General features: G+C 43.2%; 1 protein-coding gene across 1 annotated transcript in view; it reads left to right on the forward strand.

Annotated features, from left to right (window-relative positions):
* NEGR1 (neuronal growth regulator 1) overlaps positions 1-14,751 on the forward strand; it is a 2,122,935-nt gene that overhangs the window by 1,061,007 nt on the left and 1,047,177 nt on the right. The window contains exon 3 of the mRNA XM_078668700.1: positions 10,796-10,921. Coding sequence (XP_078524826.1) covers positions 10,796-10,921 — 126 coding nt within the window. The remainder of the gene's footprint in view (positions 1-10,795; positions 10,922-14,751) is intronic.

The following is a 14,751-nucleotide window of genomic DNA, read 5'->3' on the forward strand; positions in this document are numbered from 1 at the left end:
TCTGAAGTAATTGAGCGCCCATGAACAAGCCAGCATTTCACGCTCAATAACGGAATACTTTTCCTCTGCAGAGGTGAGCGACCTGGAGGCAAAGGCTACAACCCATTCTTAGTTCGATGTGTCCTTCTGTGCTAGCACGGCACCGATTCCTTTGTTGCTTGCATCAGTAGTTAGATAGATTTCTGCTTTGGGATCGAAACCTTTGAGGAAAGGCGCCTCGCTGATTTCCTTTTTGATGGTATCAAAGGTGTTCTGACAGTCAGGTGACCAGACAAATTTGGTTTTATTTTTCAGTAATTGTCTAATACTGTAGGTTTTTTCAGAGAAATTCCTTATGAATTTGGAGTAATACTCCGTCAGGCCAAGAAAGGCTCTTACATCTTCTTTGCCTGAGGGACATGGAGCATCGAGGATTGCGTCCACTAAACCTTGTTTGGGTTTAATTCCTTCTTGGCTGATGGTGTGCCCAAGGTAAATCACTTTGTCTTGTGAGATTTTACATTTGTCTAATTCTACGGTTAAACCATGCATTTTCAGTTTGCAAAAAAATTGCCTAAGGCGTGTGTCATGTTCCAATTGGTTGCTGCCCATGACCAGGATATCATCCTGGAAAAACCTGATGCCATCAACACCTTCCAGGATGGATGTCATGACCCTTTGGAAAAGTGCAGCAGCAGAGGCCAATCCAAATGGTACCCTGGTAAACCGATAACAACCAAAGGGTGTGATAAAGGTTGTGAATTTTTTACTGTCCGCATGCAGTGGAATTTGGTGATACGCGGATTTCAAGTCTATTATGGAAAATACACACATATCATTGGTGGCACTAAACATTTCACATATACGTGGTAGAGGATATTGATCGACAATAATGTTTTTATTGAGGTCCCTGAGATCGATGCAGAGTCTAATTTTCCCATTGGGACGTTTCACAACTACCAAGGGGGAAACCCATTCCGCCGATTCCACCACTTCTATAATGCCATCTTTGGCAAGTCTGTTTAATTCAGCTTGCACATCACTTCTCACTGACACAGGTAGATGTCTTACCTTGTGAATGCAAGGAACAGCTGAATCTTTTAGTTCAATTTTATGTTCGAAGCTGTTAAGAAGACCAACTTTACCTGAGAACACTTCTGGAAAATCTTTTTGTAGTGCCAGTTTACTAGAATCATTGATAGACAACACCGGATCAGCACTGTTGGGATCGAGCATGATACCAAGATCAGCTTGGTCACTCCAGCCAAGGACAGAAGGGCCTTTTTTTGCAACATAAAGTCTGCAAAATGCTCTCCTGTTTTTGAATTTGAATTCTAGATCACGTGTTCCTAGGAATTCTATGTTGTTTCCCGTGTAGCTTCTGGCAACAACCTTTGGTTTTTCAAGAGTTGAACCTATTTTATCCGTGAATTGCTTCCAAACGTTCTCGTTGATGATCGTGAAGGGAGACCCTGAGTCTGCCGTTAGATTGACTGTCACACCACCCATATTTACATCACACATGGGTTTTTTCTTCTTTGTTGGCGTGAGTTCCAACACATCATATTCAATTGAGAAAACATAACTGACACTGTCGGAGTCAGAATACTCGGAATCCTCTTCTGTGGAATCACTCTCTTCTTGAATTTGTTGGACCTGTCTGCTTTGTTTGTACAATTTCCTATTGCATGCCTTAGCGATGTGTCCAGTCATTCCGCATGACAAGCATTTTTGATGTATGGCTGGACACCTTCTTGAATCAACTAAATGGGTTGGAGACCCACAGCGATAACATTTAAGTTCAGGAAGATCATAGTCTCTTGTGTTACCACGTCTATCACTGCTTTGTTTTGATTTGCTTGATTCACTTCTTTTGTGATATTCATGCCTCATTTCTTTTTTGTTTCCTTTCTGTTTTACTTTGCTTGCATTGGAGGACCTTATAGCTTTAATTTCCGCTGGTTCATCCATGACTGCTTTGGCGCATCTTCCTGTAAGTTCAGCTTTCTTGACAAGGGCAACAACCTCCTTCAAAGAAGCCTCTCCATTGACCCAAAGTTTGTCCTGGATATTGGGGTTGCTCGCGTGCATAATTATTTGATCACGCACAAACTATTCTTGCAGTGCTCCAAATCTGCAGGTTAAGGCTAAGTTGTTCAAGGCAGCAACGTAATCTTCTATGCTTTCTTCTTTCCCTTGCTTCCTTCTAGAGAATTTGTACCGGTCGACCGCGACACACACAATTGGTGAGAAATGATCGTCCAGATCATCCAAGGCATGTCGATAAACATCATCACCCGTTCTCACTTTCTTCTCTATGTTGTTGTAGGTCTTAAATCCACCAGGACCCAAACAGTACAAAAGTACTTTTTTCTTCTTCACAGCCGTGAAATCATCATCCTCCACTGTCTCAATATAATTAATAAAGTATTCTTTCCATTCTTTCCAAGGCATGCATGGTGCACCTTTGAGAGGTAGGAACGCTTGAGGTTGTGAAAGATTCAAGGAACTAAGAGCACACATGGCGGTGGACAAATTATTGGCTCAACTTCTCACTGTGATAAGTTCTAATGTGCTTGTGAATGTCACTATATACCTCTTTTTGAATTGTTCTCAGCTGTCACCTTCAAAGCTTCTACTTTGTCACTTTAATTCAAAATAGTCTTTTGTAAAATGTTTAGTTCATTCAGTTTCACTTGTATAATAATTGGTCCCTTTATGAACACTTTATGCAAGGTTCCACGAATACAGGGCGTTGGCCAGGCTCGAACACTAGGCTTGGACAGTACAATCAATTTCACTCGGTACGTTTTTTCAAAATGTCCGCCAACGCTGCGTTTCAGTGATGTCACGCGTCACTGAGCATGCGCAGGTGCGATGGATTTTGAGCGCGAATACAGCTGACAGGGATTTCCTTGAAGAATGCGTACAGCAGACGCATACACAGCTGACAGGAATTACAGTGCGCAAGCTCAACAGCTGCCCAGGGACAACGTCGAACACCTTCAGGCGGCACACATGAAGAGGAAATCCCAAATGCCGTTCGGCCCTACCTCAGTAAGACGCCGCAGCTGACACGTCTTGAGACACTCAAATCTCGGCTGAAATAATTGGCATCCACGTACCCCGACAGTTACATGGTTCTCGTCCTCATCCACTCATGACGATGAGGCACCGGAATTCCTAAGGTAGGAGAAAATGTTCCGATCTTTCGGTAGGATACCGATTTCATCAATGTTCAAATCCGTCAGCTGTTTCAAAAATGTACCCCGGTGTGAGGCTGTAGTTCCGCTGGTATCCGCTCCTCGTCGCCACTGTTGAAAAGCAATCACGAAGCAGTTGTAGTTCAAAAGTAAGGTTTATTATAACAACCCCACACCGGTGGAGATGCGTGGGTCAGCAGAACATCAGTTAAGACAGATGATGTCACAGAAGGTGAACTCGGGAGGAATGGAATGTTGGGGGAACCAATCAGGAAGGGAAGAACTTGGAGGGAGCTCACGCGCAGGGGAGGAGAAGGTACCACGTGCTGGGGCACTGGGGGGGTGACATAAGTGAGATACAACAATCTTGATTCTTATTATTAACTAATATCCCATTAAATAAAAGTTAAAGAGGAGGCAGTGAGGTTAACAGAAAAGACAGACAGCTGTGGACGACAAGAACACTTTTTATGATTAATGTGTAGATCATGGGTTATAAAGGATTTAAAGACTTGGTACAAAGCATTAGAGTGCATCCATGAGTCCACGAGGTAATGTTAAAAATAACAATCAAGGGATTCATCACAGTAGCCCAGTAAAAAGTTACAGAGCTACTGCAGTGCCAGGCTTAATTTAGAGACAAGGTGCAATGTATTTGTGCAACTCTTAAAGCAGTAATACATTGAAAAGTGTGACAGAAAAATGATCCCACAGCAGGTTAGGGACATAGAGTTATTGTTAATAAATGTGACAAGACCAAGACAACAACATTCCAACCAGTAGAACCAGAGATATGCAATTTTAAAGATTTCAGTGAAAATTGTATTAATATGAACTGTGGAAATCTGGCCGTACCGGACAAAGTTTAGGCTGACCACGAAGGAGTGAGGGCATCTACAGGTACCTAGTTAGGCCTGCTGAACAGAGTGACCTAAATCCTGGTTTCCAGAGAGTTATGAGGATCTGTGCCAAGGATGTGTCACACAGCTGAAACAATGTGAGATGCTGAGGTGCTGAAATGTGAAATCCTGCATCATTGTCAAAGATCCCTTTGATAAGGGTTTGTGATGCTAAGTCCTGTATCGAGAATTTGTTGCACAGTCAAGGTTATGTGTCTGTTCTGAGGAGCTGTGGGGCTGCAATGCGGGGCCTAGCCTAATCGTTGAGCCTGCTTTGAATGAGTGATGTGAAGGGCCGTGCAGAGGATAAGTCATGCATCAGCAGTTCTGAAGTGGCTTTGGATTATGAGGGCGATGCAGCTCTTTGTGACAGGTCCAATCCACACAGCAGCAGCGATGCGTCGGTTCTGCTCAGGTTTTCACCACTCAGAGGAGCTGTGTTGGTTTCACTGGACCAATGAAGTCTGGCAAGCACCTCAGGCCCACTTCCAAGGATCCAGGACTGTGGGGGTACCACTTGGCAGGGTCTACTCACAGATGATCGAGTCCAGATGTAGGTGCATGGGTCAACTAGCCCTTGGAATCACTGTGGGGTTTTGGGTTCAAGAGATGCAGGTCTAGTTCTTCTCACCCTGGCAATAGGTCAGCAGGTCAGCACATCAGGGTTAAAAGTCCTTCAGAGTGGCAGTTCAGCAGAGTAGAAGTGCTTTAGGCAGCAGAGCAGTCCTTCTCCTAGCAAAGTATCCACAGGTCCAAAAGTGTACGGAAGTGGTAGTGTTTGAGCTCCACTTCACTCATATACACAGCAAGTTGTGCCTTCAAAGTGGAGGGAAGCTTCTAGAGGCAGGCCTTTGAAGTGCACCGGTACCCTGCCTCCAGACTAGCTACAGGCGGTATGCAGCCCTTTGTGTGGAGACAGGGCACAGCCTAGTCAAATATCAGTAGAGCTAGATCCAACTCCCCTCTCTCATCCTGCAGTAATGGCCCATCCAGGCTTACTTAAGCTCCCTATTGTGTGTGGTTGTCGAGGAGGATTACACAGAGCCCAGCTGTCAACTACACCCAGTCTTGTGACCCGGAGACAGGCTGTAGGCACCAAATGGTAAGGCATGAAATTGTCAAATTTCTAAAAGTGCCATTCGAAAATTGCAATTTATAGTTCAACTCCAACATAAGTTTTCAATGCAATTCCAAAGACACCAAATATGAAGTGGTTATCTGTTCCCATTGAGAACTAAAAGTTTATAAAATGTATTAAGGTAAATCTGATGTTATCTTGTGAAAGAGGTAGGACTTGCAATTGTGAAAAGCAAATGTAGGTGTTTTTCACCACCAGGACATGTAAAACCTTTTAAATACACGATACCCTGCCCTCTGGGTTGTCCAAGGCCTACCCTAGGGGTGACATCTATGTATTAATGAGGAGTTTTGAAGGCCAAAAGGTAGGGGGAAAACCTCTCCAAGGATACCAGGTCTAACAATCCATATTGTTGAACAAAACTTTATTATTCATACCTTGTTTCATTGTCCCCCACAGATTCTATATATGTGAATGTTATGCTATAAAGACCCCGTACCACCACTTTGTATAAATTGTTTATGATCCACTGACGACAATTCTGACTACAAAGTGAAACTATATCAGCGGCGCCCTGACGAAGGAACTGTTGGAAATAGGTTCCACTCCAAAACGCGCGTCGGCGCTGTTCTTAGTTTTGAAACATGTATAATGTATATGGCAATTGTTCTTTGTTAGTTAATGTGTTATGTACAACTTATACCTTGCTCAGTTGGGATGTGTATGGTATGACTGACGGTTGTTTGATGTGTGGTGCCAAATTGTCTTTATATGTTTTTTGTATTGTTTTTGTTTTTTGGGTCTTTCGGTTTTTGAATTAACTATGTTAGTCTTTCTATACAAATGAATTCACATATATTTTAAAAAAATGATATCTTTTGATACAATAAAAAAAATAAAAAAAACATTATAAATAGTTGCACTGTGGGACAATGATACTGTTTTCATATTTAGGATATATGACCTATGTATTAATTAAGGTTTAGGGAGAGGTTTTTGTTCTTGTTTCTGGTTATTTCCTGCTCTCCTCTCACTACATCTAGAACCTCAGGAACCCTCTTTAGTTTTTTGTGTTTTTGTCTAACAATCCAGAACTACAGAGGCTGGGGGTATAGGGATTCTGGTTCATATTGTTACTGGAGACGCACCTGTAGACAGCTCAAGAATGAACAGCAAGACAACGGAAGACTGTTCAGCCTTCAAAACCGCGGTCACAACACATCATCACCTCATTAGAACAACAAAGAAAGTGGCCCTACAAGAAATTATCAATGCCAACACACTCAATATCAAAGAACTGTTCACCATGGTCAAAGAATTTGCAAAAGCCAGGACAGAGACAGCAGACATCGTACCCTCCCAAGACCTCTGCTAGACCCTTGACACCTTCTTCCACCACAAGACTAAGGAGATCTATGACAGCTTCATCAGCCCGATACCCAAGACCCTGTCACCCCACTTACAAACAATCCGCCCTAAGACACCGGACCACAGAAGACCCTGCTCAGCTCGACTACCCTCACAACACCCTCAAGATCATGAAGAGCATCCACTCCAGATCACACTCGGGTCCCTGCCATGTTCAACAGAGCCGGCACCTCCAGCGCCCCTGAACTCTGTTGAACCATCAACTGCTTCATCAACTCTGCCACAATCCTGGAACACTGGAAACAAACATAGATCAACCCCTTGCTGAAGAAACCCTCTGCTGACCTGAAGGACCTTAAGAACGTTAGAACCTCTCTCTGCTCCCCTTCCCAGCCAAGGACATACAGAAGGCCATCAAGGCTCACCGCTATGAGTTCATCGACACAAAGCACATCCTGGACCTATCCCAATCCGGCTTCTAAAGCAACCAGAGTACCAAGACCACCATCCTCACTGCCACAGACAACATCTGCACCCTTCTCAACTGAGGCAAAACTGCAGCCCTCATCCTCCAGGACCCCTCGGCTGCCTTTGGCACCATCTCCTACAGACCACACCACCACCATCTGTGACAAAGTCATGGAATGGATCCACTCCTTCCTCACCAGCCAAACACAGAGGGTCAAACTACCACAGTTCCACTCTGAACCCACAGAGATCAGCTGTGGAGTGTGTCAGGGCTCCTCCCTGAGCCCTAGACCATTCAACATCTACATGGCCCTGCTCATAATTATCATCAGGAACAATGGACTTAGCATTGTCTGCTATGCTGATGACACACAGCTGATCCTCTCCTTCACCAATAAAACCACAGTCACAAGGAACAACTTCCACGACAGGATGAAGGCTGTGGCTAACTGGAAAAAAGACAGCTGCCTCAAACTAAATTCAGAGAAGATTAAAGTCCTCATCCTGGTTGCACCCTCTCTGCCTGGGATGACTCCTGGTGGCCCACAGATCTTGGATCCCACCACGCCCACAGACCATGCCTGAAATCTCAGCATCATCTTGAACTCCTCACTCATCATGACCTGCCAGATCAACGCCATCTCATCATCCTGCTTACACACCGTTCATCGTTTCCAAAAGCTTTTAAAGTGGATCCCATTGAGTCCAAGAAGATGGTCACCCACACATTCATTAGCAGTAGACTTGACTTTGGCAGTGCACAATACGCCGGCATCACCCAGAAACTCTTCAAGAAAGTGCATAACATTCAGAACATTAAGAACATCTTTGCCAGACTCATCCTCAGTATAACCTGCCGAAGCCACATCACCAGCCTCCTGAACGACCTTCACTGGCTCCCCTCTAACAAAGGAATCACCTTTAAGCTCTTCACACACACCTACAAAGTCCTACATGAAGCAGGACCTGCATACCTCAACAACCACCTCGCATTCCAAGCATCCACCAGATACCTCCGTTCTGCCCATCTGACCCTGACCATCGTCCCACATATCCACCAACCACAGCCAGGGAAAAATTCTTCTCCTACCTCGCAGCAAAGACTTGGAACACCCTGCTTCTCCACCTCAGGCAATCACTGTCACTTCCCCAATTCAGGAAGAACCTCAAAACCTGATTCTTCGATTGAACCACAGTGCCTTTGACAGATCAGCTGAGTGCCTTGTGACCCTTAGGGGTGAGTAGTTGCACTTTAAAAGTCACTTGAATGATTGAGGATCACAAATTCATCTCCTACAGACTACAATGCAATGGGGAGTGATGTGAAATTGGTACTACCACAATGATTTGCACATATAACCTGTCTTCCCACCGCACGTTCATGGGACAAGATCCTTCGACAATGACCTGGTGGAATTGTCTCCTGTAGGACCTACAACATAGCCACACTATTAACTGCAAATATGGTAGTGTTGCAGCATTTATATTCCTAAAGTGTGTCCCATTGGAAACTACAGACCACTCATAATCAGGGCTATAGGGTTTAATTTAAATAGAAGTTGGACTCAAATAATTGTGACATTCATGTTTTTCCGAGATCTAAATCATCAGAGGATTGATCAAATTCCATCTATCTGGGGCCATATTATATGTACAGTGCACTTTCCTTGTTTGCGTCATGGCACCCGTTCAAAAGCTGTGCCGGGCACAAACAGATACAGTGTACCGTATTACAAAGAATGTGCTCCAGGGCAGCAATGAAGTTGTGTTGCCCTTGCTGCTTCAAAGCTGCTTCAAGTTTCACAGTGCAAATGGCATTCCACCTGCAATTTAAAGAGAGGAGAGAGATCCCCTTATAGGCAGGTGAAGTGAGTGACTGTATCCATCTTATGGGAAATATCAGTGGGGCCCATGGGATGCCATTCCTTCCTTTGAGAGTATGCTTTTTGGAAAGACATGGAGGCGAGCAGAAATGATATGGTGCTTATCAGCTCTTTCCCTTTGCTGGCTGCATAGTGCCATTGCACGCACCCTTGCACCATGGGTGAAAGGCAGGCTTGTGTTTGTGAACGAAGGGATATTGACCTGCACAAGGCAATCCATAAAGGCTTAGAAAAAGTAAGTAACAGGGAGAGATAAGGAGATGTCTCCTAACTAAGCCTGGTTCATGGAGGCATAGCATGCTTAAACATTCCCAGGTTGACAAGTCATTGTAAATGTGGAAATGCGCCTAAAGCCATGGGTCCATGCGTAGGAATGCCTATGCGCACCCCCATGAAGTGGGCTTTGAGCTGCCACATGTTACTTTTTAGGAAAATGCCATGCAAAGCCACATAAATCTTATCTGTGCGTCTTTGTAAATCAGAAATAACATTTTGTGTGGTGACTGCACCAATAAAGAGGCGCATCCACCACGCAAATTGTTAGTAAATTTTCCATTTAGTTCTTAGCACCCTACGAAATTTGAGAAGGAGCTAGCAGTTGGTACAAATTACTCAAAGGGCTCAAAGTTTCAAAAAATGAAAATGTGTAGCTTTGTACATATTTAAGACGGATGTATGACATTACAACGCATGCTTTTACCACGCATGCCTTTACAACGCAGTTTTTACAACGCATGCTGTTACAACGCATAGGGCTTAGGGGTGCTGGATAGTGAATAGTTTAATTTACTATTCCAACTCCAGTCCCCGTGGATAGTAGGGAAGGTGTTGGATAGTAAATTAAATCTGTTCCCTATCCTAGAGCGCCCCCCAGCGCAATGCGTTGTAATGACATGCGTTGTAATAGTTGCGTCGTAAAGGCACTGCGTGGTAAAAGTTGCGTTGTAAAGGATGTTTCCCATTTAAGACTGTTCAGTATGCTCTTTGCATAGATTCGATGTATACTTGAGCCGCAGCACTGCTTTAACCCCTTCCATGCTGATGACGAGCTCAGCTCGTCATCAGCGTTACCTGCCGTGTGCTGATGACGAGCTCAGCTCGTCATGTATCGCGGTAATTTTAAAAATGCCGCATACCGCGGGAAAAGCCGCCGCACGCATGCGGTTAAAAAGGAGCTGCTGTTGCCTGGGTGCAGCTCAGAGTCTAGGCGTGGACTGACCGCTCTGTAGTTCTCCCATAGCAAAGAAACTGTCAAAATATCTTCGAAAGTAAGTGTCAGTGTTGTTTAAGGTTATTATCCTTTTACTACACTTTCTCTCTATTCTTATTGTGATACTGAGTGTGCTTTATTTCACCACTAGCGCCTCTATCATATTAAAGCACACGCAAAAACTATTTCGGAGTCTTTTCTCTTTGTTTCTTGCACTCTTCCAGAGTTGCAAAATCTCACATTACCCAAGGACTCAGTGTCCGGGCTTTGAGATCCCATATTTTCTTGCTGGATTTAATCGTTTCCTAGTCCAAGACACTTGCAGATTTAAAGTGGACTCTCTCACAGGCAATCAAGCCTATTTCAAAATCAACTGTGTGATGTACTGACACAAGTTAAGTACTGTTCTTTTCTGTCCACCTTTCTCCTAAAGTTTGAATGCTACTGAGAAAGCGTTAATAAAAAATGAACTTGAATGACAATGCTTACGTAATTTAAAGAACTGTTTTGGTCATTACATTTCCGTTGAACACTGATGCAAAACAGCAAGCTAATACCATGGCCTTTTTTGTTTTTACAATTGATGACTATATTGATTTTTCATGTTTAATAATAAATATATACATATCAATATTCACCTGTCATGAAAAATATTGTTCACACAAAATCACAAAACCCCTTCTCACTGTTAACATTTATTATTTCAGTTTCTGCAAAAATATATCACATTTCATCAGACATTATTGTGAACGAAGGAAGCAATGTTTCTTTGATGTGTTTGGCAAGTGGAAAACCAGATCCATCGATTTCATGGAAACATATTTCGCCGTCAGGTAAGCAAGATGACTCAACCATTTTCATACAAGTGTTCACTCATGGGTTTTCAAATACAGGCGAGTGGCGTGCGTCAACACTTAGGTGAACATTTTAAATGTTTCATAATACAACTTAAATGTTTACGATTTTGGCATCCAATATGTAACATTTGTGAGCACAGTAGATTGCCATAATGAGGAATTAAAACCATTTACTGCTTACATACTGATCTGCAATGAAACTAAGCGCAGATGAAGACACAAAGAGATTTATAGAGAATGCAGTATTTGTACAATGAAAGCTGAAACCTTTAACAGTTGCAACAATTTTTCAAAATAGAAAACTACCCTTATCATTGCAATAAATGTACTAGTATTTGTTTTATAATGTAATGAGCATGAGACCACAGCATGTGCTAACTTTTTCGAAGAGTAAGAAGTCTTAAAATGTCATACCTAAATAAGTGGCAATAGTCTCCTATCCTTCAGTCGAATTGACTTTTATGCCGAATGTGAGGCAAAAGACTACATCAAGTTGGGTTTTGCTTTTAAGATGTGAGAACAAAATAAAAGACACAATTGCCAACTAAGGGGCAGATTTACAAACTCATTGCAACACTTTTGCATCGCTGTGGCATCACTTTTGTGACACAGCAGAGGCATAAACAATGCGGGCAATTTCCAACGTGATGCACCTAGGGAGATGTGTCACATTGTAAAGATCTGCATCACATTATACCAGCGTCAGGTATACTGAAGGCAGGGTGAGTGTTCAAACGCAGGAAAGCCTTGTAGAAGTGACGCAAGATTTCACTGTGCAACTTCGAGGATGCCAGTGCGTCAAAACCTTACTCCTGCTTGAAGCAGGTGTGAGGAGTGATGCAGTGTATTAAGTATAGGACTCCCCAAGCATTGCTGGAGTTGCGTCGTGCTTGCAACATGACTCCAGTAATGTGTGACTTTTGGGCCAATAGATGCGTCAGGTTCTTGCAAATCTGCCCCTAGATTTGTAAAAAGTCCCAAACTTGGCGCACAGATAGAGTGAAAGGTTTGAGGACAGACTGTAGGCAAAATATGTCTGACAAACTGTGTAATAGGCTTCTGAGACTCCATGATGGAAGCACCATATACTCCATACTGTCTATGCAGTCTGCGACTTCTTATAAGCTTACCAGAAGCTTCCAGCCATTCGGGAGAATTTTGCATGGTGGTTGTTCTTGTGACTTACACTCTAAAGTCTAGTCTAAACTCTAGTCTAAAGTCATTGTTAGTCTTGCAAATATAAACAGCTATCTGTTTTCCATTAGACTTTTCTTAATTACCTCACATGAGCTAAAGTATTAATCTAAACTAAAGGCATTTGTAGGAATAACTCATCATTTGGTGAAGGATGACACACCATGAAAGTCAAATTCTAATATTGGGAATATTACATCATGTTTACAACAATTATTTTGTGAGTTGGCTTTATGCAGCTGTATCTATCTTAACAATGTTAAAATAATAAGAAACAATTTACCATATAATTGCCCAGGTTCTTTGGTTTTTGTACTGTCAAGATTTTGGACTCTGGTATGAGGCCTGCTGAACAGGCTTCATTCACTAGTCAAATCCAGGCCTTCCAATTTTTGATGAGGTGTATATAGAAACCTAAGGATCTGCAAACAATATTTTGAAAAGTCATCAGCCTCTTTTACTACAGAAATGCACACCCTAGAAACTCTTCCATGCATGTTAGACTGATGATTGATAGACCTGGGAAAATTTTAATTTCGACTGAGTAATTGGAGAAATTTCAGTAATTACGCATTTCACTTATGATGAGGAATCACTGAAATTACGTGATTACACCAGTTTGAGTAATTTGGGGAAAGAAATCCCACAACAGCAGCACAAGAACAACAAACTAAGAGAGAGTGAGTAAATGTTGGGTACCGCTGTTCATGTCCTATAGCATTTAGTGCTAGTTTCTGAGAGCAAAATGCATCCTCAAGCACATTTTATGGATGCAAGCCTGCATTTTGCACTGAGAAATGAAAGCTAAATGTCGACTTACACCTTGCCCATATTACGCAAAACTACAAGTAATTTCATGGCAATTACGAGTTTTTTTTACTAATCAGGATATGTGTTTTCCCCTTGGTTAAAGGGATCCTCTTCCAATTATGTTGGTGTGGCTTCTCTGCAGAGACAGAACTTTCTTTCCTCTGTTTGAGATTACACAAACCTCTACAAAGGTGATTTTTTTTACACAAGCTACATCAGTTACAGTACCCTACTTATTCATATAAGGGAAAATAATCATCAGCCTTTTATGTAATAAAATGTGTTCTAATGCAAGTTGTTACACCCAAGATCCCTGGTTGGCTGAGTTGGGTACCTTAGGCCAAGTAGGGACCCGCGTCCCGCCGTCAGGGAAGGGAAGGTCACCTTCTTAGATAACCCCACTCACCCCCTCGGTAGCTTGGCACTAGCAATCAGGCATATGTTCAAGGCAAATGTGTATAGTATTCGCAACCACCCTCACAATACCCAATGATGACACCACAAATAGACTCCACACGAGTTTTATAAAACGAGTATAAACGTTATGCAAATAATTATATGATAAGACCACACGGTACAAAACCAACATATGAGGTTGTGTAATATTTCTACTGGCCGGTTGTTAGGCCAGCCAGCCCTTGTAAGTTCTGGCGATGTCAATGAGCACTTTTACACATTCTCCTGTACTCCTAATATCATGTCATACAATTCGTAATGCTAGTATCAGGCATTTTTGCATTGTAAAAATGCTGTAACGCCTAACGTAGCAATCAGACACTCTGCAATGAAAACAATGCAATCAGGCCCTTTGCAAGGTAAAATAATGCAACTCGTAATACAACCACCAGATATGTCATTCTGCAAATATAAGGCAATGCGGATACACTAATCAGGTATTTCGTTATGCAGGAATAATGCACTGCACAATACGCTAATCAGGTAGTTCGTTATGACGTTATGCATCATACAACAATCAGGAAGTTTGTTATTCAGAAATGATGCAATGTGTAATACATCAGTCAGGTACTCTGTTCTGCAGAATTGGAATACTATGTAGTAGACTCAGGCCCCGATCACTGGGCCTTGGACGGTCTCTCCGCCTCTCCTTCTGACCTTCAGTCAGTCTCTCACAGTTGCCCCAACACAGAATAATGTAATCCCAAAGTGCAGCTTCGCACTCCGGCCCCTGTACTGCCACTCCCTTGGCAATACAGGCTGCGACACGAGCTGAAGCAAAGGCTCATGCTGCCAACACGAGAGAGAGGGCGAGAGCATCTCTCTCCGAGCCCGCGCTCCGCCCCAGGAGTCGACACACGTTACCTGGGGGGCGCGTACTCACTCTCCTCGTCTAGCAGCTAGGCCTCTAATGCTGCTTTATGAAATGAAAATGGCGGCTCAGGCCGGCAACTCAGCTCCACCGGGACTGCCGGTCTGGGCTGCTTCACTTACGAAGATCTTAGGCTGCCACAAAGCACACGCACACAGCGTCGCTGAGTCTTCCTTCACTCCGGGTGCACGATCACTGGGCACTCTACACACAGGTCTCAGGCTTAACGAATATCATGCACACCGCATCGCTGAGACTCACTTTACTCCGGTGCATATAATAACATGGCAAATCCTCACGAAAGTCTCCCGGGGGCACAACACACCCGAACACAGCGGCGATGAGACACACTTGGATTCCGGTGAACACGATAACAAGGCAAATTCTCATGAAGGTCTCACACTGCACAACGCAATGCTCACAGCTTCGAAGAGACTCACTTAAATTCCGTTGCACATGATAACAAGGCAAATCC

Source organism: Lissotriton helveticus, chromosome 1_2, assembly GCF_964261635.1.
Source record: "Lissotriton helveticus chromosome 1_2, aLisHel1.1, whole genome shotgun sequence".
Classification (NCBI taxonomy): Eukaryota; Metazoa; Chordata; class Amphibia; order Caudata; family Salamandridae; genus Lissotriton; species Lissotriton helveticus.